Here is a 27,444-nt window from a genome sequence, read left to right as displayed (position 1 = left end):
CCCATATCGTTTATGTTCATAAATTATGGAAAAATAATAAAAATATAAATTAATTTTTTTATTACTTTTTACAATTTAAACGTATTTATTTCGACATTTGCGGCAATCACTGGACCGCGTCGACGTGTGAAAAATATTCTTTAATTGATTCAATAGCGATTTAAAATCGTCGTCGCTTTTTAAAATATTACGAGATCCTCCAAGCTGCGAAAGGATATTTTCTATTTTTGGCCCCCATGTTGTTTTACTCCAATCGTTTTGGGAAGTTATTTCATTTTCAATCCGCTTCAAATTTTGCGCCTGTGAAATTGTATTTATTAATTTAATATTGTTATTTTTAAGAACCTTTTATTTTGATTTAAAATTGATAATAATAAGTAATTAATATTTTTATCTTTGTATTACTGTAAATATATTTCTCATTACTTAAGTAGATATGGCATAGACTATGTACATAAATTATATACTAGAGAGTGTATGGTCATTCATGTATGTATCTGTATCAGATTCAAATATTTGTCCTAATTTTAGTGGTACCTACTTAAAGGAGGCTTAATTTGATATCAATTATTTTGCCTCCAAGAAGAACATTTTTTTAATAAAAAGACTAATTCCATTTAATTCATTTATTTTTGGGCATTAATAAGGAGATGTACTATTAGTCATGCGGACCATGTATTTTCGTTTCGGCACGGGTATTTTAACAAACTTCCATTCATCGTTGGACGCCTTAGCATTGCATACAGTACACTGGGAATCAAAATGGTGGATATTTAGCAATAATTAAACGTAAACTTTAATTATATCCTTGTTCCGCACTTCTTCTGGCTTTATGTCTTTAAAATCGCACTTTAGTGTGTCGATGTAATTTTTGAAAAACACGTTAAATTGGTTAAGCCTCGTTGCTATAATATTATGCTTTGAGTACTGTTTAAATGCCGTGTCAGTACCGTTTTGTATGCAATTAATCGAGTTTGTTTTAGTTTCCTACGATGAAAAGTGCAGAACAGTTAGAATGCCTTAAATAGTAAGTAATTTGTAGGACCGAGAGGGTAACAAAGATTTTTTTTTTTAATTATTATCAACCATTTTTAATATCTTACCGTATACGCAAGTTGTACTGCAAATAAAATCAAATAAATAATGTGCAGTCCACTTAACTTCATATTGTTGAACGTAATAATCTAATAAAATGATGGAGAATAAATAGGTAGTTATTGTTCCCTTTGTAATAAAAGTGGAGTGTTTCGTAAGAAAATTTATATCGATATACCATTTCTATTGTTATAGTTTGCAATAGCTATTATGTATCGGTTTTTATTATGTGATTTCAATTTAAGAATATTCCATTACATTTATTCGTTACTAGCTGTTCCCCGCGGTATCACCCGCATTGCTCCGCTCCTGTTGGTCTTAACGTGATAGTATATAGCCTATAGCCTTCCTTGATAAATAGGCTATCTAACACCAAAAGAATTTTTCAAATCGGACCAGTACCTAGTTCCCGAGATTAGCGCGTTCAAACAAACAATCAGACAAACAAACTTCAGCTTTATAATATTAGTATAGTTGTACAAGCAAATTGCATCGCCTACTCGAATACTTTTTGTATTTTAGTTTAATGTTCTAGTGTGAATTTACTATAATTGATCGAAAACCTACAAACATATCCGAGCCGTACCTATTCATAGCAAAGGACGTTTCGATTTAGTACTAGTAGCGCCATCTTGTTTCGTTGCACTGAATCAGAAACTGAACACTGTCTAACCCTGAACTAGCTAAAATCAGCTAAAATCTTTCTTGATTGTACGTGAATTACCATTTATGAAAAAGAAGAAAGCTTAGTGTACTCTCACAGATAATAATACTATACTAATACTAGTAACACTAGTACTATGAAATCTGAACGAAAAGATTAATGTAAAAGACATCAGCTATTGAATTTATTATCTTTATTATTCTTTTATACATTAATTATCAGCATTTCGATAATCACAACACTTCTTCTGTTTTCTTTATGAATTATTAACCGTATAAATATATTTCAATGTGTCAATGAACTTCAGGTATATTAATCGCGGGTATACAAGTGGTGAAGGAATGACTTCTACTCAATGTGTTGTTTGGTGGTTTTAGACATGTGTCCATGCACTCTTGGTACGTTTGGAAGTTGTTTTGATTACCACCGCACCCTGAATATAGATGGCGCTTGCAAGTCCTGAAAAGTCAACATTCAATGAAAAATATATATTATTGTTTTATTGGTTAAATCACAGACTAGAAATAATACACTATGTATACAAGTTAAATGTTCATTATGACGAAATCAAGGTATATGGAGATTGTGCTTATATTATACTCAATTAAAATCCATTCAATTAAAATAAATTCTGTTTACTGAAATGCAAGGGGTAAAAATTATAGTCAGGTTTCAAGTACAACTTTCGAAGTTATACTTCTTTTGGCGTGATGGAGAAAAATGTGGAGAAAAATGATGAGAGTGTTGGTGAAAGGAGTTTATATAAACAAATGTGTGTATGTCAAATACCTATCTGACATTGTAAAATTTTTACTCTTCCGTCTTTGGGGGGGGGACACCTAGAACAAACTGACATTTATTAAAGAAAGCGACGCCATCTATACTTTGGCGAGTAAAAACGTATTAAATCAGTTTATATTAAATCCCCAAAAGATGGCATCGCACTTTCTAAAGTTATCGGAAATTGTATAAAGACATTTAAATAAATGGCAGTTATTCTTGAAACATTATTTTATTTTATACCCGGCGCGGCCTAAGATGATCCCTATGACACTGACAGTTATTCTCAAGAGACAAACTTGTAATGGCGTCACCATTAAATTAGAAACGTATTGGAGGCGTCTAAAAATGGCATTTATTAATTTTTACGTAGCTTTATCCTATTACAATGATATTCCGTTGGAATTATAACAATTCTTATCATTTACGAGAAATTATATCAATCTGACTTTACGTTTACGTCCTTCAAAACTTACATCGTTGGCATTTATCGACTAGTGCGGAAAGTATCGATAAACAAATTTCGATAATGGAAACGAGTTCACATTTTTTCCATACTTAAGCTATAGTTCATTCACTATTGAATGGAACAGAAGATCGCAGCATACTTAATTAATAATTACCGTTCGCGTTAATTTACTTACCTATGATAATATAAGTTTTTTAGAAAAATTAAATGGGGGATTCCATTTTCATGATAAAATAATATACACTGTGTTAAATGGGTTAAAAATTACGAGAAAATGATAAGGTGTATTTTTATGTTTTGGAAAACTTTCGTTTTACTTACCGTTTCGTTTACATAATAGACGTTAAAAATTCATTTTATAATATTTGTAAAAACATGTTTACCGAGGTGGCTGAATGCAAACCACGCCTTTGCCTATAAAATAGTAAAGTATCGACACGATCCATCATACGAGCAATCACTAAGACGAACTGTCATAGGGATCATCTTAGGCCGCGCCAGGTATAAATAATTTTGCGATTTTAATCGTTTCATATTTTCATATGGTAACAAATTAATAAACTTGCAATATTTTCTGAAAGCTTCTCAGTGTTGTTTAGAAGAAATCAATGTAGGTAGTAAAATAAGACAAATGAAAACCTTTCTATAGTATATTCCCTATTTTCAAAGTTTAAATGAATTAGAACAATTATCTCAGATTTTTAATTCACTATCCTATAGAACTATAATTCAGGAAAATATTTTACATAAAAAATACTGCGTCTGATTTAATAATTAATAATAATAATAATAAATAAAATTATATTTATTTGCCAAAAGAGGGTTATTAAAATGAGTACAGATTACGACAGCGGACCCCGCACTAGGCACAGCCTGTCTCGCGGGGCCATAAAACGATTATACAATAAAAATGGAGGTTCACATAGGGTCCAACACGTAAATACATTAATACAATGCAACTTTGAACATCAGTACGGTATGGTCACTTAAAATAATACCAATAATACATAATAAAAGTTATATGCTTATTTACACAATTGTACAGTTAAAGTATTCTTAGAATCTGTTCTGTCTGCTTATAGTCTTTGGACACTAGAATGCTTATCAATTTAGATTTAATATTGAGTAATGTGTATTGCCGGAAGTTAACAAGTTTACTGAATTTGTTATACAAGTATGGGAACATAAAATTTTGAAAACGTTTGGAAAAGAAACATTTGGTCAATGGGGTTGGTGCTCTTAATAGCCGTTTCGAAGTATTGGAGTAAAAGTTAGATTTTAAGAGTTTTTTGTGCATTGAGATGATTGCATGTAAAATATAAAGTCCTCTAACATTTAAAACATTAGCATCCCTGTAGAGAGACACTGTAGGATAGATTGGGGGCTTTCGCAGCATAACTTTTAAAATGGAACGGTGAGCTCTCTCTAGTTTGATAATAACCGAGGCTGAGGCGGCTCCCCATACAGAAATGCAGTAGGTTATTAATGATTGACATAATACCTTATATATGGTCATAAGTTGGTGTTTATCGACTTTGGTTCTGAGAGTTTTCATTATATAAATCATTATATAATTAATTTAATTATATTGAAAACATTTTATTAATTGACATGAAAAGTGTAAAATATGATTTATTAATTGGTAACATTGACTAACTGAAAATATTTTGTTTACATCGCAATTCGCAGATCACAAAATATTTAGATAGGGAGGCGAGGTAGGTAATGACGTAATTCAACGGCGTCGTCGAGACTTATCAAAATCGAAAGAGAAAATAATTTCGAAAAGAAAAGCTTCTATGGTAAAAACCATTTTAGCGGTGGGTTTGGCGTGTACGGATTTTCAAAAATGTAAAAAAAAGTTACTTGGGCATTCTCGAGCGCGTCAGATATTCATACTACGTATGCCCCAAGTCCCTCTGATAACAACTTTATACTAATCTGCCGGTTTGCGTGGTGGGGCTAGGCATATAAATTCGTCAAAAATGCACAAAAAAAAATTTACTCGAGCGCGTCAGATTTTCGGAAGGGGTGTTAAGTAGGCCCCAAGGAAGCTCCCCTTAAAAAAACTGACGATTACGACATGACGATAAGTTATGATGAATTTTTGAAAATGCAGAAAAAAAGAGTCCTTTTGAAATACTCGAGCGCGTCAGATTTTCATAGGGGAGGTTTATCTCGGTATCCTGAAAGCATATTTTTTTAATCTGACAAAAATGTTGGTGGGTTCTCTTAATCTGACCGAAAAAGGTTTGTGGGTTTCTTTTTTTTAATCATCGTTATTTCATATCAATTTTTCTTAACTCCCTCAGTTTTCGAGATATACACAAAAAACCGGGAGTTTGACTTTTTACGATGCTTCAAGTAAAAAAAGTTTTAACTTTGGACAAAAATGAAAAGAGACCTTTTTTGTAAAATAAAATTACCTTTTTTGTTTATTTAAACTTTTTTTTTTGGAAAAAGTAAAGTTCGCGACTTATATGCTGCAACGCGTTTTTCGGAAGATAAAATGGCTCCTCCAGACTTCCGGTCATGCGGAAACCGGCAGATTTTGTATTTTTAGTAAGTTTTAGATTATATTCTTCAAAATAAAAATAAAAACAATCGCGCTCGAGAATGCCGGATTAACGTTTTTTTTTACAAGTTTGCGACCCTATAACTCGGCGGCGTCAAGGACTTATTGTCAGATTAGTTAAATTTAGTCTTAAAACACTAAAATCAACCCCCAATATCTTAATCTGACGCGCTCGAGTATTTCAGACTATCGATTTTTTTTTACTAATCTGATCGTCTATCCTAGGCGCGCGTCACTACATATAGAGCTAAATAGTTAACAGGGTTGTTCTATTAGGTCTAAGGTATCTCTCATATCTTAAACTGCCACGCTCGAGTATTACAGAAAATTCCCCTCTTCGCCTCCCTATCTAATTATTTTGTTAATTCTGTCATAAAATGGCGGCTACTATACGTGAAGTTTATTAACTTATTATTTAGTTCATTTTGTTGATAATCGTGTGAAGTTTCTAGTTCTCGTGAGTGTGGTGAAAGTGCGTTGAATCGAGCCCTACGTTCAGGCTTTCAAAAGTTTCTACTGAAAATAATTATGTGCACGGACAGTTTTGTTTTAGGTATATAAAAGGTATTTCTTTAGAAAGGGGTTTGAAACTTTTTGTATGGACGCTGGCATATCGACCCGCCGCGCCATTTTGATTTTTTTTGCAAAATCGCGGCGCACTATTAAATTGGTATGTATGGATAGAGGACACATAGACGAACAAAAAATGTCTCATAACATAGTACCCTAAAGCGTCACATTACCGAGATATTTGGAGGTAAATATTCTTATTACGTGTCTATAATATGCATAATATTATCTCCAAATAATCACTCCCAGGTAGATTATTATTATTACAGGAAGAAAGTAGGTATTCATTACATTACTTACATTTTTATGTAATGTATGTATGTTTTTATGTAATGAATCTACCTACTTTCTTCCAATAAACTGTTATTTACCTTCAAATATCTCGGTAATGTGACGCTTTAGGGTACTATGTGATGGGACATTTTTTGTTCGTCTATGTGTCCTCTATCCATAGATACCACTTTAATCGTGCGCCGCGATTTTGAAAAAAAATCAAAATGGCGGCGGGTTTGATATGCCAGAAAGTTTCAATGCCCTTTGCGGCACGAATTAAAGGGGGGGAGGGGAGGGAAAGGGAGGGGGAAGGTAAGGGGAGACCCCCTGTGAAGTGGGGGGGTGCAGAAACCCCCCCTTCTATTTTTTTAAATTTTTTTTGAGTTTATATTTATAGTAGCTTACCGCCCGCGGCTTCGCCCGCTTTGTCTAAAACCTAACAAATTATTTACTAAAACCTCACTATCTATTAAAAAAAACCGCATCAAAATCCGTTGCGTAGTTTTACAGATTAAAAGCATACAAAGGGACATAGGGAAATAGGGACAGAAAAAGCGACTTTGTTTCATACTAGGTAGTGAAATGTAGTTAGAAATATATTGAAGATTATGGGCTTTCTTGACTGCTCCGGCGCTGCAGAACGTGGCGCTTGCCCCCATGTACCTCGTTGCAGGCAGGAGTCTTCACTCGCCTTCGTAGCTTCGGCTTTTTGGTCGCCTTTGGCGACTAGCCTCAGCCACTCCGGCTCGCTTGACTCTGCCTGCTCCTCAGCACACGCGGGCGCCACGCTCCTCCGCGCCTCCGACTTTTTTAATACACTCTAGTGTATGACAGACAAGAACCACGTGGAATCGGGGTGGACAGATTCGGTTCTGTTACTAACAATTTGTGTTGTTGCACACAAATTACATACAATAAAAAAAACATTTTTTTAATAATTATACGTGTTTGATACAATTTACAAGGGCAATGAATGGACCAATTTTATTTTTTTCCAATCAGCGTCTTCACATATGATATTCTTTAATAATATCATCGAAGTTTGGGTGGTTATAGTTATCTTTTTTAAAAAATTTCTTTACAACACACCACTGGGACTCAATTCTTTGAGTATGAGTTCCATCAGGGGCAACAAATGGGTTGTCTGGGTCTGAGTGATTAACTTTTTTATGAACATACCAATGTTGCCCCAATCAAATACCTACTACTCAATGACCTTATTATACTAGTAGACGCGGCATACGCCAACATCATTGCACTAAAAAACAGCGTAATTAATACATACCTACTTACTAACGCATTATCACCAATACAGTTGTTCTCTCTTTCACTCTCACGCACGTGACATAATACATGTCTCACGCATGTACTTCGTAATAACAACTGCCGATTAAAATATAAAAAGAACGTCCAGCCACGACGCTGAATGGTGCGTGACTAAGTGAAACTCGGGCACTTAGCTGAGTTTTTTCTTGCCAAAATAGAGATCGGGTAACGTATCTAGCTTTTTTATATATCATAGCTAAGTACTACTCGCCAATAATCCTTATGAATTGTTGTCCCTCAGCAACATGCTTTTGAATGAACTATAAAGGAACTATGGTTTTGAATGTACATTTTGACATTAATTGTTATCTCTTTCAAACACAATTCTTGTAGTTTTGTCAATGCTTAGATTACAAAATAAAGTACAGATGGAGCATGACAACCGCCCGTCGCCCTTGTCAAAGAAAATACGAAATCAAAAACAAATACGTCGCTGCACCAGTGCTATAGCGCATATAGTGTCAAAAAGGGTTTGCAATTTTAGTAAAAAAATGCCGTCTTGTGATAATAAAACGCTGTAAAATTTGTTCCCGAAAACAAAAAAAAAGATAAAACATCGTTTCACAGGTTTTCTGTAGATTATTTGGCTGATTTATTTCTTTAATACGAATAATAATTTTACAGATATGAAGGAATACAAAACTTCAACGTATGTTGCCAGTATTTTGAAAATGAATTTGCCATTTTTATTGGGAAAACGGTAAAATGGTTAAAAGATCTTCAGGGTAATGCTGTTGGATTTTTCGATCGTGAATGTGATTATTTGTATAGTGCACTAAAGGTTCATGATCATTATAAGATTATTTTAATAAGCATAATACATTACTTTGTTACTTTTATAAAGCTTAAAAACGTCATAGTCGTTTTCGCAAGCGATTTAATTTATGTGAACTCCATGATGGATATGATGAAAATAAAATGTCCCGTATTCTCGACTAAAAATTACCGCTATTCGTATTCATATAGAAAAATAAAAAATAATATAATTATTATTTATTATAGTTAATATTGAAACTTTTTTTATGTAATTTATTTAATAAAAAATTGAATACAATTACTTTGTCCATTTATAACTTTAGTAGGCAGGTACTTTATGTAATAAAAGAATTTAAATAAAAATTAAAACTTGACTTCTCATTTATGTATAATTATAGCCTACGTCACTACCGCCACTAACATAATAATTCAGATCATTGCAATGAAACCTCACCACTCAAAATCGGTCCAACGGTTTATACTGCAGGGCGTGTCAAAGAAATATTATACATACATACATACATAAAATCGAAAAACATAACCCTCTTATTCCCGTATTCGGGGAAAAATTTGGGAAATTTTTCAATATCTGGCAACATTACACGCACACAGAAGCACCGTGTACGTACAGTGCAGCGGTGAAATGACAGCACACATAGCTTTATTGAAAATGACGATAAATTATTCGGTTTAGTTCGGCAACGCTCCATCTGTCTTTTATTTTGTAATCTAAGTGTCAATGTAACTCGAACAATTTTGAACATAACCTCAAAGATTAAAATTAAGATTTCTCTGTAATTACACGTTTCCGCACGAAAAGCCGCTAATGTATGTTTCAGGGCATTATTATCGATCGGAAAAAATTAAAATCACGCCGAAATTCGTGCCGCAAATTTCTAAAGTCAACCCATATAAAATGTAATATTACAGTGAAAGCATTTAAAAAATAAAGTATTAATTTCTTTTAATGTCGTTTTCTTCATTATTCTTAGTAAATACATACCTACTTCAATATGTTTTAAGAAATTTGACTGAATAATATTTAGCACTTCCAAATATCTTATTTTTATAGACTCCGTAGGTAATATTCATTTAGTTAATCTTGTAATTATTATTATAAGTGAAAAGTTTTTTTTAAATCACCTAAATCTTTAAAACACCATCCATTTCGTAATCATTTAGATCTTTAGTCTTATTTCTTAAATGTTGAAAATAAATGATATTTCAGTTAGCTCTCCTATTTCAATAACGGCGCAAATATATTATGTGAGCAGGCACATATTTTGAAGCTAAGTTTTGAAGTTTGATTTCAATTTTCAACTATCAACTTATTATCAAGTAAAAAAAAATAGGTAGGTATATAGATAATAGTATTACGTACTGTGAATGTGATTACGTATATGTATACGTAGGTATATAGAATTAGTTTTAACCCCAAAATCCAGAGGGCGCATTGTCGCATGTCAAAGTCAAATAGGTTTGCCTTCATATGCTTCAAGAGGGCTCTCTATGCCCTATATATATGTCGTGGTCATATCGTAGATTTGCTCATTTCATGATATGGCCAATTTAGTTTGGCCAGATCGTTAAATCGTTTCACAATTTGGCCATCCACATTTGGCCAGATCGTCGATCTGGCCAAACGTGGATGGCCATTTCACGAAATGCGACCATTTTTGTTTCTTTTTTAAAAAGCGATTCGCTTCTGGCACTCGCCGGCTGCTGCCGCGACACGCTCGCTTTGCTCACTCGGCTCGTGCGTTGTTTATTAAAGTCTAATCTAACCTAACCTAACCTATATTTTATACGATCTGGCCAAATGTTGATGACCAAATCGTGAAACGTTGACGATTTACCGATCTGATCAAACTATGTTGGCCATTTCATGAAATGAGCAAATCTACGATATGGCCACGACATATACATTAGGTATACTCTTTGGTCTAGGGATGGCGATTTTTTACGAAAAAGATCGATTTTTAAATCGATTCGAATCGTAGTCTAATGAATCGATTCACGAAAAAATCGAGGCCTACAAAATCGATTCTTAAAAAATCGATCTTTTTTTCAAGTTTGCATTTACAATGTAAATTTGTATCAATTTTACTAAAAACAAGATTAATATTGCAAATAACGATATCTTATCAATAAAATCAGGGAATTCAAAAATAACAATTATTTTTATTACCGTATCAAACTATAAGGTCAACTATAAAAAAAAAATAAGTATTTACATATATACTGAATGTTTTTATTGATTGCAAAAAAGTAAAAAATAAGGTAAGAGACACAAATGAATAATGCAATATCAATCGTCACAGATTATAGATACATAAAGTCAAAGACTACAAACGTAACTTACTTATTAAAGAGAGGCGAGTAAAGGATACTAAACATACAGCCATCTCGCGAGTTTATGAGTAGTTAACTCTTTAGAGCGTTTTCACATTATCCGGTCCGATATCGGATATCGGAAGCCGATAGCCGATATCCGATATCGGACACAATTTGCCCTTTCACATTATCCGATAATATCGTCCCGATATCATGAGTGTTGCCAGAAACTGGAAAAGTAGATATATGGAGAATTAAAAAAAACAGTGGATGCATTTATGTTACAAAAAATAAACTTTATTTTAAATAAAATAAATATAAACTATGTTTTTCAAACCGGTTTAATCTGCTGACTGCGGAGTTTGGATTTGTACCCTCTGCAGAGTCAGAATCTAGTTTCAATATTCAATTTCATTGTGAGGCTTATTTTTTTTATATGCTGTTTTTCTTTTTTTAATAATAGAACATGTTGTGTGGTCGTAGTGAATTTTAGAACTTTTTTATATTAAATCATGTACGACTGTTATGTTCTTATACAAATAAAATAAAATAAAATTCAACTCAGTATTAAAGCGACGAAACTGGCAAATATAAATTCAAATTACATTTACAAAAATGTAGGTGCTGTTATCTACCACAGAACAGTAAATTATCTACGTAGTACCACAGACAAATAATAATATAGCCATATATTATCTAAGCATACGAGCCATGACAACCAAAATAGTAAACAAGCCAAACAAGCTCAAAAGTCGCCGCGCGTTCTTGACAAAATGAGGTCGCCGCATTCTAATTCTGAAATTTTAGAGAAAACCAAGGAGAAAACTAAACAAAATTGCCGTATTGTAAATTTTCTTTTCAATAAAAAGAGTTTGATTTAAAAAAATTCAACTGATAGATCGTAGTTGTACATACAGTAAAAATAACTACAAAAAAGAAACCGACTTCAAAAACAGCTGGAAAAGTAAAATATAAAAAAAGATTTGATATTATTAATTACTTAATATTATTTAGATGTGCTATTTATTATACAGGTTTGATATCGGCGCTAAAACAAAGCACTAAATCTGTGACTCAATGGCAACAATACAATAAACAGCTTACAGCACAACAGTAGTCCAAGTAGGAGGAGGAGCGAGGCAGAATGAGTAAATAAAGATAAAAGACACTAATATTTCGAAGATACGGTTGAATTTAAGAACGCAATATATTTTTGTTTACGTCAGTTCAGCCAATTGCCGTATATTATAGGACGGTATTAAAATAGCTCCCGTAAAAATAGTATTTTTAATGCCTTTAAATACTTAAATGAATGTTTTCTTAATAAAAAGGTTTAAAGTAAATGAAAGGATTTTTTTTACATTTAGCGCCTAGAAATGACTGAAAATACACAAACTAGTGCTTTTTTGCTGTTGGTATACTACCTTTTCGAAAATTGAGTTGGTAACACTGAACATTATCGTCCGATAGTTCACGGGAATATCCTTAGGGAATATCGGTGTTGGCTCCGATATCCGATATCGGACCGGACAATGTGAAAGACAGGTACCTAAATCATACATTTTACTTAGCCTCCGATATCGGATATCGGCTATCGGCGCCCGATATCCGATATCGGACCGGACAATGTGAAAACGCTCTTAACCGGCAGCACTCTTATAATTCAGGCACATTCAACTAAATGCAAATAATTGTATACAAAACAGAAAAAATCGAATGTCGATTTTCAAGGGTGATATATCGATTCAGTGAATCGACACAGTACTTCATATCGATTTAAAAAATCGATATTTGCTTTTTGAAAAATCGATTCTTCGATTAATCGATCTCAGGACTCAGATCATCAGATGACTTTCAGATGATCATTGATACCTATTTGTCAGATCGCCATCGGCCATCCCTACTTTCAGTGTTGCCAGTTTGGTGATTTTGTCGCTGCAGTCCATATAAACATCTCTCTCACTCTACTAATCCTTGCTCTATAATTTTCCTCGGTCGGACGTCGATTTCATCGAATATGGCGGCCATATTTTTCTTTTTTCTCTATTATACGCCAAATACAACGCATATGATCGTTTAATTTCTTTCTTTTTGGAATAAATAAATAGTTACATATATATTATATATTTATTTAACATATTTAAATAAATAAATACGTTTACAATTATTAATTTATTAATTATGTTTTTTATATGTTTTAGGTTAAATAAGAGGTACCTAAATACGAGAAATTAGTCAATCAACTTTTTGATATCTAGATACAGCTATAATAATTATGTTGCTTTTTAACTTGTCACTAAAGATTAATAATTATTATTCTTATGATTAAAATTATGTTCCTTAACAAATAACTTGTAATTTTATTTAATACTTAACCCTTGATAAAATTAATTATGTAGTTAGTGAATTTTGGAGATTTTTTTAGTTTAAAATATGAAGAAATCTAGAGATTTTTTTTTATTAAGCTGGAGTTTTTTTTTCTGTGTGCTGGCAACACTGCCTACTTTGGTCTTTACCCTTTGTACTATGCGTATCGTATAATAAAGAATCTCAAGTTTATTTAACAATCTTTACTTTTTCCTGCCCAAAACCCATCAGGTTATGGGCCCAGGACGTTATCTTTGCTCTGTATATAATTATTTTTGAGTTTCGGCAGAATAAAAGTAATTTTATAAATAAACTAAAACGCCAGGCCATACATGTAAAAATGGCGACATCGACATCGGTTTCGTAGCTCCTGTGGAGAAGTTGAGCGGCATAGAAAACTACATTAATTGGAAGTTCCAACTGAAAATGCTACTCATTCACGAGGACTTATGGGACGTCGTTTCGGAAGATAAAACTGAAGATGTCAAAGATGCGGCTCATATGAAGAGATCACAGAAAGCTCTTGCTAAGATCTGTTTGCGCCACAGAGCAAGTAATGTTTGCGCTTGAAGCTTACGTTGCGAAGATTAGCGACCTAAGTCAACAGCTGAACGATATTGGTTCCCCTCTGGAAGACGATTTCGTTGCAGTTCTCTTACTGAGTGGCTTGTCTCAAGACTTTGATCCACTCATAATGGCACTTGAAAATTCTAATATCAAGTTGTCGAGTGAAGTGGTCAAAGCGAAGCTCATGCAGGAGAAGCAACGACGTGATGAATAAGGTGACACGAGTTCAACAGCGTTGGTGGCGGCACGTAAGAAAATCAAATGCTTTAAGTGCAAGAAGCTTGGTCACTTCTCGAGGGACTGTAAATCTGTAAAACCAGTTAAGGCGGAGAGCTCAACAAACCAGTTACTACTGACAGCATTATCAGCTTGTGTGCAGAATGATATATGGTTAATGGACTCTACGAGTACTCGTGCGAGTAGTCATATTATGTGTCATGACAAGAATATACTAAATAACTTTGTTCCTGGTTATGTGTCTGAAGTCAAGGTAGCTAATGGAGAAAAACTATTTACAGCTGGTCGTGGTGATGTTAAAGTAAATTTTAAATTTGAAATTAGGCGTCAAAACAATCAGTGAAGTTTATCATGTACCGAACTTAGCTACAAACTTGTTGTCAGTCAGTGCGTTAGGAAGGGTTTTAAAGTTATTTTTAATTAAAAATGTTGTAATATATTCAATGGTAAAGTAAAGCTAGCAGCTACAGCTGTACATAAAAATGGTGTTTATCAATTACAAACTGCAGAATCTGTTAGAGAGCCTAATTTGTGTGTGGTAGGATGTGGTGGCTGTTCTATGTTTTCAGGGAATAGTGTGGAATCTGCGACTACCAAGGTAAATATAGAAGCTCAAGATTTAGTGCAGAAGAAAGCATCTGAGAGCTGTAAAGAGGAAACTGAGCTGAGTTTCCAGGCGACTGCTAACTCCGTTACGCAGGAGACTAGGACATCTCAATATGAGGAGTATGCATTTGTTAATGAAAGATATGGCTAGTGGCATTACTTATGATAAATCACAGTTCAGTCAATGTGAAGCTTGTGTTAAGGGGAAGCTTAGCAAATTACCTTTTCCTAAGAAGGCACAAAGTAGGTCAAATGAACTGTTAGGTGTTGTACACAGTGATTTATGCGGGCCTATGCCAGTGAAATCTTTCAGTGGTGCTAGTTACTTCCTCACGTTTATTGATGATTGTAGTAGGAAAACATGGATTTATTTTCTGAAAAATAAGAGTGAAGTTTTCGATAACTTCAAACATTTCAAGGCAATGGTGGAGAACCAAACCAATAGAAAAATAAAATTGTTGAGGATGGATAATGGAGGCGAATATGTCAATTCTATATTCCAGGAATATTTGAAGGATAACGGCATCATTCACCAGACTACCTACCGCACTCGCCTCAGCAGAACGGCATTGCTGAGCGGGCTAACAGGACAATCGTCGAGAAGGCTCGCAGCATGTTACGAGACGCAGGCTGAGATGGGCAGTTCTGGGCAGAAGCGGTCAATACCGCTGTTTATTTAAAGAACCGGTCCCCTACAAAAGCAGTCTACGGTAGCACGCCAGAGGAAAAATGGACTAATGAGGAGGTGAATCTTAGCCATTTACGTATATTTGGTTGTGTGGTTTATGCCTTGACACAGAATCGTAAGAAATTAGATTCAAAATGTAAACCTTACATTTTTGTAGGATATTGTGAAAATAGTAAGGGTTATATATTGATTGATCCAGAGAATCTCAGCAAAATTATTAAATCAAGGGATGTTGCTTTCTTTGAAAACAAATTCTATACAAAAAACACTGAAAAATGTGAAAATGGTGATTTTTTCATGATGATAAATAATTTACAGACTGAGAATTTAAACTCAAATGATTCTCATTTTATTTTATTTTCTTTATTTAAGGATCACAAAAGGTCGTTACATGTGTACTTAGGCTAAATACAGTTTTTTTATATATAAGTTGGCGTATGCACTACCGGTTATATGTGACCACAGCTTACACACAAGCGTTAACATAAATTTATGAAATTAATACAAAGTGATAACAAATATTAAAACAGCTTAATCATGCATATAAATATACCTGCACCAAGTGACTGGAATTATGCTGTTTTAAGAATTTAATTAGGACAAAAAAAGTTTTATAATCTTGTTCTTCATTACAGGCCATTTATCAGAAAAAATATCAATATCCACTAAATTTAACAACGAGTTATAATGTCTTAAAGTTCTTGTAATAGGTGAATTATATTTAGTATTTGTTTTACATGAGGGTAGAAAAAATAATTTATAAGAGCTAGGACGCTTCTGTCTACAAGGCACAGATATATTTATATGGTTAAGAAGTTCTGGACAATCAACTTTACCATTTAATATTTTATGCAAAAATGCCATATCTAAAAGTTTGCGTCTGTTATCTAGGGAGCATAATTTAAAAAACTTTAATCTTTCGGAATAAGAAGAAAGCTGTAGGTTGTGATGATAAGAAAGTAGGGACAAATATCTTTTCTTTTCTTTTCTCATGTTGAAGTGGCAGTCTGAAAATTCACTATCACCAGAAAAAGGGGAAGAAAATGAGATTGTAACTAATCCCAGAAGACAGTGTATTTTTGAGTTAGATGACTCGACAGCAGTAGTTCTGTTGATCCTTCCAATGTCACTTACATTCCAGGTGAATTGACACTTGAAGATGCGATGGATACATCGGAATATGACAGTGCGTGTACTGCAATGCTGACCTGTATTGGAGATGAAGCAGAGACAGTTCAAGAAGCTGGAGGAGGAGCTGATGACCACTAGGATCCGGGAGGTGGAGGCGCTGTCTGAACTCAAGGAGCTTAGGCTGAAGTGTCTCCGTCAAGAGAACCGGCTACTGAAGCAGTGCATGGAATTGCTGGAGAAGGAGAACTCAGGGTGCGCGGGCAGGTGGACCGTGCGGAGGGCGAGAAGGAGACGTTCGCGCTGGCCCGCGAGCTGCAGGCGCTGTGTCGCGAGTAAAACTGCACGGACGAGAAAAACTCGCGCCAATCGTCACTCGAAGGCACACAGGGCAACGACGCGAAAGGAGAGGAGCTCGCTCGTTGCCTCCAGAGTTGGTGGGCGCGAGACTGCACGCTGCGGAGAGGGAGGCGGCGGAGGAGCTCACAGCGAAAATCACAGAGCTCGGGAGCGAAAACAAAATGCTCAGGAAGCAGCGTGTTGACAATAATGTGGCTCACTTGCAGGAGCATCGTCAAGAAGCACCCTCTACGCCGGTGCAGTCGAACATGGTCTCAGACATAATGGCGACGCCCAAGAAGCTGCTCCGAGCCTGGGAGGGCAGGACCAACGAGACGCAAAAGGCTGCTAAAAAGGAGGAGAATTTGGAATATAGAAATTTAATTGGAATATAGGAATTTGGAATATAGAAATTTAATCTGCATTGGAGATGAAGCAGAGACAGTTCAAGAAGCTGGAGGAGGAGCTGATGACCACTAGGATCCGGGAGGTGGAGGCGCTGTCTGAACTCAGGAGCTTAGGCTGAAGTGTCTCCGTCAAGAGAACCGGCTACTGAAGCAGCGCATGGAATTGCTGGAGAAGGAGAACTCAAGGTGCGCGGGCAGGTGGACCGTGCGGAGGGCGAGAAGGAGACGTTCGCGCTGGCCCGCGAGCTGCAGGCGCTGTGTCGCGAGTAAAACTGCACGGACGAGAAAAACTCGCGCCAATCGTCACTCGAAGGCACACAGGGCAACGACGCGAAAGGAGAGGAGCTCGCTCGTTGCCTCCAGAGTTGGTGCGCGCGAGACTGCACGCTGCGGAGAGGGAGGCGGCGGAGGAGCTCACAGCGAAAATCACAGAGCTCGGGAGCGAAAACAAAATGCTCAGGAAGCAGCGTGTTGACAATAATGTGGCTCACTTGCAGGAGCATCGTCAAGAAGCACCCTCTACGCCGGTGCAGTCGAACATGGTCTCAGACATAATGGCGACGCCCAAGAAGCTGCTCCGAGCCTGGGAGGGCAGGACCAACGAGACGCAAAAGGCTGCTAAAAAGGAGGAGAATTTGGAATATAGAAATTTAATTGGAATATAGGAATTTGGAATATAGAAATTTAACCTGCATTGGAGATGAAGCAGAGACAGTTCAAGAAGCTGGAGGAGGAGCTGATGACCACTAGGATCCGGGAGGTGGAGGCGCTGTCTGAACTCAGGAGCTTAGGCTGAAGTGTCTCCGTCAAGAGAACCGGCTACTGAAGCAGCGCATGGAATTGCTGGAGAAGGAGAACTCAAGGTGCGCGGGCAGGTGGACCGTGCGGAGGGCGAGAAGGAGACGTTCGCGCTGGCCCGCGAGCTGCAGGCGCTGTGTCGCGAGTAAAACTGCACGGACGAGAAAAACTCGCGCCAATCGTCACTCGAAGGCACACAGGGCAACGACGCGAAAGGAGAGGAGCTCGCTCGTTGCCTCCAGAGTTGGTGCGCGCGAGACTGCACGCTGCGGAGAGGGAGGCGGCGGAGGAGCTCACAGCGAAAATCACAGAGCTCGGGAGCGAAAACAAAATGCTCAGGAAGCAGCGTGTTGACAATAATGTGGCTCACTTGCAGGAGCATCGTCAAGAAGCACCCTCTACGCCGGTGCAGTCGAACATGGTCTCAGACATAATGGCGACGCCCAAGAAGCTGCTCCGAGCCTGGGAGGGCAGGACCAACGAGACGCAAAAGGCTGCTAAAAAGGAGGAGAATTTGGAATATAGAAATTTAATTGGAATATAGGAATTTGGAATATAGAAATTTAACCTGCATTGGAGATGAAGCAGAGACAGTTCAAGAAGCTGGAGGAGGAGCTGATGACCACTAGGATCCGGGAGGTGGAGGCGCTGTCTGAACTCAGGAGCTTAGGCTGAAGTGTCTCCGTCAAGAGAACCGGCTACTGAAGCAGCGCATGGAATTGCTGGAGAAGGAGAACTCAAGGTGCGCGGGCAGGTGGACCGTGCGGAGGGCGAGAAGGAGACGTTCGCGCTGGCCCGCGAGCTGCAGGCGCTGTGTCGCGAGTAAAACTGCACGGACGAGAAAAACTCGCGCCAATCGTCACTCGAAGGCACACAGGGCAACGACGCGAAAGGAGAGGAGCTCGCTCGTTGCCTCCAGAGTTGGTGCGCGCGAGACTGCACGCTGCGGAGAGGGAGGCGGCGGAGGAGCTCACAGCGAAAATCACAGAGCTCGGGAGCGAAAACAAAATGCTCAGGAAGCAGCGTGTTGACAATAATGTGGCTCACTTGCAGGAGCATCGTCAAGAAGCACCCTCTACGCCGGTGCAGTCGAACATGGTCTCAGACATAATGGCGACGCCCAAGAAGCTGCTCCGAGCCTGGGAGGGCAGGACCAACGAGACGCAAAAGGCTGCTAAAAAGGAGGAGAATTTGGAATATAGAAATTTAATTGGAATATAGGAATTTGGAATATAGAAATTTAACCTGCATTGGAGATGAAGCAGAGACAGTTCAAGAAGCTGGAGGAGGAGCTGATGACCACTAGGATCCGGGAGGTGGAGGCGCTGTCTGAACTCAGGAGCTTAGGCTGAAGTGTCTCCGTCAAGAGAACCGGCTACTGAAGCAGCGCATGGAATTGCTGGGGAAGGAGAACTCAAGGTGCGCGGGCAGGTGGACCGTGCGGAGGGCGAGAAGGAGACGTTCGCGCTGGCCCGCGAGCTGCAGGCGCTGTGTCGCGAGTAAAACTGCACGGACGAGAAAAACTCGCGCCAATCGTCACTCGAAGGCACACAGGGCAACGACGCGAAAGGAGAGGAGCTCGCTCGTTGCCTCCAGAGTTGGTGTGCGCGAGACTGCACGCTGCGGAGAGGGAGGCGGCGGAGGAGCTCACAGCGAAAATCACAGAGCTCGGGAGCGAAAACAAAATGCTCAGGAAGCAGCGTGTTGACAATAATGTGGCTCACTTGCAGGAGCATCGTCAAGAAGCACCCTCTACGCCGGTGCAGTCGAACATGGTCTCAGACATAATGGCGACGCCCAAGAAGCTGCTCCGAGCCTGGGAGGGCAGGACCAACGAGACGCAAAAGGCTGCTAAAAAGGAGGAGAATTTGGAATATAGAAATTTAATTGGAATATAGGAATTTGGAATATAGAAATTTAACCTGCATTGGAGATGAAGCAGAGACAGTTCAAGAAGCTGGAGGAGGAGCTGATGACCACTAGGATTCGGGAGGTGGAGGCGCTGTCTGAACTCAGGAGCTTAGGCTGAAGTGTCTCCGTCAAGAGAACCGGCTACTGAAGCAGCGCATGGAATTGCTGGAGAAGGAGAACTCAGGGTGCGCGGGCAGGTGGACCGTGCGGAGGGCGAGAAGGAGACGTTCGCGCTGGCCCGCGAGCTGCAGGCGCTGTGTCGCGAGTAAAACTGCACGGACGAGAAAAACTCGCGCCAATCGTCACTCGAAGGCACACAGGGCAACGACGCGAAAGGAGAGAAGCTCGCTCGTTGCCTCCAGAGTTGGTGCGCGCGAGACTGCACGCTGCGGAGAGGGAGGCGGCGGAGGAGCTCACAGCGAAAATCACAGAGCTCGGGAGCGAAAACAAAATGCTCAGGAAGCAGCGTGTTGACAATAATGTGGCTCACTTGCAGGAGCATCGTCAAGAAGCACCCTCTACGCCGGTGCAGTCGAACATGGTCTCAGACATAATGGCGACGCCCAAGAAGCTGCTCCGAGCTTGGGAGGGCAGGACCAACGAGACGCAAAAGGCTGATAAAAAGGAGGAGAATTTGGAATATAGAAATTTAATTGGAATATAGGAATTTGGAATATAGAAATTTAACCTGCATTGGAGATGAAGCAGAGACAGTTCAAGAAGCTGGAGGAGGAGCTGATGACCACTAGGATCCGTGAGGTGGAGGCGCTGTCTGAACTCAAGGAGCTTAGGCTGAAGTGTCTCCGTCAAAAGAACCGACTACTGATGCTTCAGTAGCCGGTCGCAATTCCATGCGCTGCTGCGCATGGAATTGCTGGAGAAGGAGAACTCAGGGCTCGCGGAGCGGCTGGAGCGCGGGCAGGTGGACGTTATCTTTGCTCTGTATATAATTATTTTTGAGTTTCGGCAGAATAAAAGTAATTTTATAAATAAACTAAAACGCCAGTCCATACATGTAAAAATGGCGACATCGACATCGGTTTCGTAGCTCCTGTGGAGAAGTTGAGCGGCATACAAAACTACATTAATTGGAAGTTCCAACTGAAAATGCTACTCATTCACGAGGACTTATGGGACGTCGTTTCGGAAGATAAAACTGATGATGTCAAAGATGCGGCTCATATGAAGAGATCACAGATGACATTTTTGTAGGATATTGTGAAAATAGTAAGGGTTATAGATTGATTGATCCAGAGAATCTCAGCAAAATTATTAAATCAAGGGATGTTGCTTTCTTTGAAAACAAATTCTATACAAAATACACTGAAAAATGTGAAAATGGTGATTTTTTCATGATGATAAATAATTTACAGACTGAGAATTTAAACTAAAATTATTCTCATGTTGAAGTGGCAGTCTGAAAATTCACTATCACCAGAAAAAGGGGAAGAAAATGAGATTGTAACTAATCCCAGAAGACAGTGTATTTTTGAGTTAGATGACTCTGACAGCAGTAGTTCTGTTGATCCTTCCGATGTCACTTACATTCCAGGTGAATCGACACTTGAAGATGCGATGGATACATCGGAATATGACAGTGCGTGTACTGCAATGCTGACCTGCATTGGAGATGAAGCAGAGACAGTTCAAGAAGCTGGAGGAGGAGCTGATGACCACTAGGATCCGGGAGGTGGAGGCGCTGTCTGAACTCAAGGAGCTTAGGCTGAAGTGTCTCCGTCAAGAGAACCGGCTACTGAAGCAGTGCATGGAATTGCTGGAGAAGGAGAACTCAGGGTGCGCGGGCAGGTGAACCGTGCGGAGGGCGAGAAGGAGACGTTCGCGCTGGCCCGCGAGCTGCAGGCGCTGTGTCGCGAGTAAAACTGCACGGACGAGAAAAACTCGCGCCAATCGTCACTCGAAGGCACACAGGGCAACGACGCGAAAGGAGAGGAGCTCGCTCGTTGCCTCCAGAGTTGGTGCGCGCGAGGCTGCACGCTGCGGAGAGGGAGGCGGCGGAGGAGCTCACAGCGAAAATCACAGAGCTCGGGAGCGAAAACAAAATGCTCAGGAAGCAGCGTGTTGACAATAATGTGGCTCACTTGCAGGAGCATCGTCAAGAAGCACCCTCTACGCCGGTGCAGTCGAACATGGTCTCAGACATAATAGCGACGCCCAAGAAGCTGCTCCGAGCCTGGGAGGGCAGGACCAACGAGACGCAAAAGGCTGATAAAAAGGAGGAGAATTTGGAATATAGAAATTTGATTGGTTGTTTAAATTATATTTCAGTTAGCTCCAGGCCAGACATCGCGCACGCGGTAAGCATGCTAAGCCAGTTTAATGATTGTTATGATCAGCGTCATTGGAAGGCCGCGAAACGCGTGCTACGGTATTTAAAAGGTACTGTAAACTACAAACTTATTTTTAGTAGAAGTGGTCTAGACTCTAGACATCAATGGGTATATTGATGCTGACTGGGCTTCGTGTGAGGTCGATCGTAGGTCGTACACTGGGTTTGTGTTTCAAATTGGGAACTGTTCTGTATCGTGGGAAAGTAGAAAACAGCGAACAGTCGCTCTTTCTAGCACAGAAGCAGAATATATGGCTCTATCAGATTCTTGTAAAGAAGCGTTATTCATAAGAACTCTGTTGTATGAATTGTTAGGTAGGCATTGTTCTGTTACTATTTTTAATGATAACCAATCAGCACAAAAATTGTGTAAGAATCCTATGTATCATGCTCGTACGAAACATATAGATGTGCGGCATCATTTTATAAGAGAAGTTGTAAAAGATAATATTGTAAATTTGAATTATTTGTGTACTTCTGAAATGACTGCCGATATTTTAACAAAACCACTTACTAAAGAAAAACATTATAAGTTTGTTACTTGTTTAGGTTTACAATAAATTTGTTATATTGTTAATTTGTAATAACTAAATTTGTTTATTGTTGTACAATAATTATAATGATTGCATTATTATAAAAGATATTTGTACTGTGTACCTACCCATTTGTTTAAGGGCCAGTGTTGGTGAAAGGAGTTTATATAAACAAATGTGTGTATGTCAACATCTGTCATTGTATAATTTTTACTCTTCCGTCTTTACCCTTTGTACTATGCGTATCGTCTAATAAAGAATCTCAAGTTTATTTAACAATCTTTAATTTTTCCTGCCCAAAACCCATCAGAGAGTGAATTTTTACGATGCGCCCGCACACCGACACCTAAAGGAGAATGGCAAACTCCCATAGGACTCTGGGCCTGATTGTTACACTGATGATTTATGGGTGATTAAATAGATAAAAATATACAGACTCTATGAATATAATAATTATAGATCTTTTCTATGGGATAGCAGAGATATTGGGATATTGATTAAGATCAATTTTGAATATAACATTACTAAGGCCCTTCTGCCATTAGGTACGATACTTCTAGAATACGATACTCGCGTAGAATACTACTTAGATATTTGCTCGCTACCCGATGCTCGCATATTATGCGACTGAAAAATGACTAAATTCATCATTATTGTGCCTCGTTTTTGTGGACCGACGTTATAATAATAATAATTCATTTATTTATTGCAACAACAGTTACGTCGTTATGTCGAGCAATCAGCAATTCCAGTGACGAAGAAGCTCTTGCAGTTTTTCTTTTTTATAGAAATAGAAGACGCCAACGTAAGAGTAAGAAGTACAGCCCCCCTAGCCAAGTGGCTAGTACGTATCTACAGCCTACGTCAATCTCATACATTCGTAGTCTATTCTATTGAACGCTACGCCAACAGAAAGCCACTTGGCAAGGGGGGCTGGATTCATCCATATATTGAAAGAAACATAAATTGTAGAGTTTTTGTAGCCGAACGAGAACTACAACATGATGATTAGATATTTTTATCTTTCTAACGAAGAGATACGCGCGAGAGTCGAGACGCGATGCAAAAGCGACCGACACGGTGAGTAGTGCTATACTAGTCGCGGACGTGTAGGATACCAGTAGCGTAGTGTGCGAGCCTACATAAAAATGTATGTGAGATACTCCGCGGCGACTAGTCTCCGAGACTTGCAGGATACTTGAATCGCTTAAGCGTATCGTAATGGGAGAAGGGCCTAAAACTTTACTCAAATGTCAAACAACAAACATAAACAAATCACTCATCACTGACACAATTATGATTAATAATTTGACATTTTATTAATGGCCAGCTACCTAAATAAAAATGTTATAATTATTATTGATTAAGTAAAACATGTTTTTATTTTATAGAATGATCTAAATAAATTAAGATATGTGTTAAAAATAAGTTAAGTTTTGCTTCTGATTTATAAAACATTTGAATTCAATAAAATTAAAAACAAAATAAAGACATTCATTCGTATTAATCGATATATTCGACTTTTTTACTCCTGACAACACTGACAATCTCTGCTTGATAAGACCGGTAGTCATAGAAATCTAAATAACAATGCCGATAGTGAACACATTATCTTTTTTTTCAAAGATTTGTTTTCCCATAGAATCAGAAGTAAATATTTTACCAAGAATTACTAAAAATAACATAATGAATTTTAAATATATTATGATTTCTGTAACAGTTAGGCCCAGTTTCGCCATTCTCCTTTAACAGCATGAAGTTAGTTCTAGGTGGTATGAAAATTAATAACAATGTTCAAGTTGTATATTCTAGTATTTTTTTCCATACGCCAAAGAAGTATACATAAAGTACACACACTCTTTTTTTATTTTATTAAATCACTTTTCTTGATTTAATAATTTTTTTATGTTTTTCTTCCCAACTACAGAATTTATTATAATGAACACTAAACATATAAGTACTTATGTTACAAAAAATTACATACTTGCCCAATGTATCCCATGCCCATCGATTGAAATATCCGAAACAGTCACCATAGTTAAATGTCAATGAACAGAAATGTGGGATTTGAGCTGAAACAAATATTTTTCATAACTCTTCAAAAGCCCGCTAGTATTTCGGATGGCTTCTTTCTTCATATAATGTCATAGGTACTTTGTTATTGTTATTTGTAGGTACCTACTTGCATGAAAGCTAACATATTCACTGTAAAATCTTCAACATATTTTACTTCAAACGCACCATTAGTAATTTAGTAATAAATTATCATAAATCAACTCATAATAAAAAACTCATAATATCACATACCCTGACTGTCTTTAACATCCAAGAAGCAATATTCATAGCACCGTTCCTGTGTTTCAAAACGGTTGCCATTGCCTTGACAACCACCCCAGAAGAATCTGTAGCATTTGCTCTGCCTCACATCATAGTACCATTGTATGATGTCTGCTCGACAGGGCCCGGTGTCTGGTCGAAGAAAACATGTTTTATGACGAGCTGAAAATAAGTATCTTCATATTTTAATAGTAAAAAGAGAGTACTCCATCTAGTTAGCTGGTTAGAAATTTGGCAGTACCTAATGAGTATTGAAAATGAGTAACACATAGGAATTTTAGCAAAGTTTTCATAAAAGCTTTAGGATGTACATAATATCTAAATACACAAATATGAAAAACCAAATAACTACATGTAATGTTACCTTTTAGTGTTTGATTATATTGAATGCAAACTTTCCTTATATTTCGGTCAGTTGATGTTTTAAATCTATGATGTGCTGGTGTATGTCTTTTACGACAAAAGCAAGGTATGCAAATTAGAAGTCCTATTATCGCAAAGATTGCAAAATTACTTAGATTCTTAATAAAAAAGACTTTTAGCAATTTCATGTATGCAAAAAAACTAACTCAGCAAATATACAAAAAATTATTAATAAAAAATAATACATATGTTATATTTTTTATAGCAGTGATAAAAATACTGATAAGGAAATACACTTTAAATTATAACAGTTATGTAACATAGTTTTATGTTGTATAATAACATTGCAATCATAATGTTAAGTTATAGTTAATAAATAACAATTACAAACATAGTTTCATGTCATATTTTAAATATCAAGAAGAAAGAAAGAGATTTATTGAAAGCAAATATAAAGGCAGTGCCTTAAAAACATGACAGGGTAAAATTATAGGATTCTTAATTATGTATTATGTCTCATAAAAAATACAATTCCTACTTTTTTATTTTTTATTTTTGTTTTATACATAGTTTGCTAGTAGTCCATTGAAATGTTACCTTTTTTTGGCCTAACCTTGCGTTTTTTAGAGGACGCAATTTTATTTTTTGGATGTGTAGGGGGGTTCAATGTGAAGCTAAAACCAAGTTTGTGGGGTCGCCACCCTTGTCCCACGGCCGCCATCTTGAAAATAGTGGTTGAAATGGTTTTTACGATATATCTCTTAAACTATTTATCTGATAAAAAAAAATTGTTAACATTATTTGTTGCAAATTAAATTCTCTACAACTTTGGTCCAGTAACTTTTTGTCGTAGAACTATAAATAAAAAATTTATAAGCGAAAATGTTCCGAAATTAGAGCTATTTAAATGTTTCGATAAAATTGTTTTTTATCATTTTATGAAGAAATGATATCAAACCATTTTTGTAGATTGTTTTTCGAGGAACAACTTTTACATACAACATTTTTTCATTACGTCAACAGCTAAGGTTTTACAGCGCTCTGAAGTGAGTACTATTTTTCATTATTTTTCAGTACTCTTAACTATACATATATTGGCTATTGGCTATTTTCCCATGCAGCACTGCAAGAACAGAACATTTCAGCCCTGCTTTTCGACGTAAAAAAAAACGTGCTTCCAGACTTTACTTCCTGGGTGGTGAGGAAAAGAGTCAATAATTAATTATTAATAATATTGCAAAATTAATTATTAAAAATATTATAATAACAAAAAAAATACTGATGACAAATACCTAATTATTAGTACACACATAATATGAAAAATAGTACTAATTTCGGAGCGCTTTAAAACCTTAGCTATTGACTTTATGAAAAAATGTTGTATGTAAAAGTTGTTCCTCGAAAAACAATCTACAAAAATGGTCTGATATCATTTCTTTGTAAAATGATAAAAAAAAGTTTTATTGAAAAATATAAATATCTCTATTATCTGAACATTTTCACTTATAACTTTTTTATTTATAGTTCTACGACAAAAATTTACTGGACCAAAATTGTGGAGAATTTAATTTGCAATAAATAATGTTAACAATTTTTTTTTATCAGATATAAACAGTTTAAGAGATATATCGTATAAACCATATCTTCCGCTATTTTCAAGATGGCGGCCGTGGGACAAGGGTGGCGACCCCACAAACTTGGTGATAGCTTCACACTAACCCCCTCTACACATCAAAAAAATAAAATTGCGTCCTCTAAGAAATGCAACCCCAAATGTAACTTTTCAATGGACTATAGGTAATTTAGAGAAATACTATTGCAATTAGTCTAACTGTTATTTAAAATGAGCGCTATATAATTTCTTTATGAACTTATATAAACATGCACATGGTATGCACATTATAAATATGTGCATATAAAGTGCAAAAGATAAAAAGGTCTGTTGTAGCAATTAATATTCTCTTATCTTTCTTA

General features: G+C 37.1%; 1 protein-coding gene across 1 annotated transcript; it reads right to left on the bottom strand.

Moving 5' to 3' along the window:
- Nucleotides 1-1,935: 1,935 nt before the first annotated feature.
- Nucleotides 1,936-25,666, bottom strand: LOC123704933 (carboxypeptidase inhibitor SmCI-like). Its single transcript, XM_045653438.1, has 4 exons — nucleotides 25,472-25,666; nucleotides 25,078-25,269; nucleotides 24,755-24,842; nucleotides 1,936-2,218 (listed from the first exon to the last, which is right to left on the bottom strand). The coding sequence occupies exons 1-4, from the start codon at nucleotides 25,656-25,658 to the stop codon at nucleotides 2,053-2,055; spliced, it is 633 nt and encodes a 210-aa protein (XP_045509394.1). The 5' UTR covers nucleotides 25,659-25,666; the 3' UTR covers nucleotides 1,936-2,052.
- Nucleotides 25,667-27,444: the final 1,778 nt, after the last annotated feature.

This window comes from Colias croceus, chromosome Z (assembly GCF_905220415.1).
Source record: "Colias croceus chromosome Z, ilColCroc2.1".
NCBI classification, from domain to species: domain Eukaryota; kingdom Metazoa; phylum Arthropoda; class Insecta; order Lepidoptera; family Pieridae; genus Colias; species Colias croceus.
This window is presented reverse-complemented; position numbering and strand designations above follow the sequence as displayed.

What these genes read in the sequence shown, in the direction of transcription:
- LOC123704933 (XM_045653438.1), bottom strand. Translation starts at nt 25,658, where the DNA reads ATGAAATTGCTAAAAGTCTTTTTTATTAAGAATCTAAGTAATTTTGCA. An exon ending in ATATAATCAAACACTAAAAG is followed by an intron (nt 25,270 to 25,471) that starts GTAACATTACAT and finishes ACTTATTTTCAG; the next exon opens with CTCGTCATAAAACATGTTTT. An exon ending in GCATGGGATACATTGGGCAA is followed by an intron (nt 2,219 to 24,754) that starts GTATGTAATTTT and finishes TTGACTTTTCAG; the next exon opens with GACTTGCAAGCGCCATCTAT.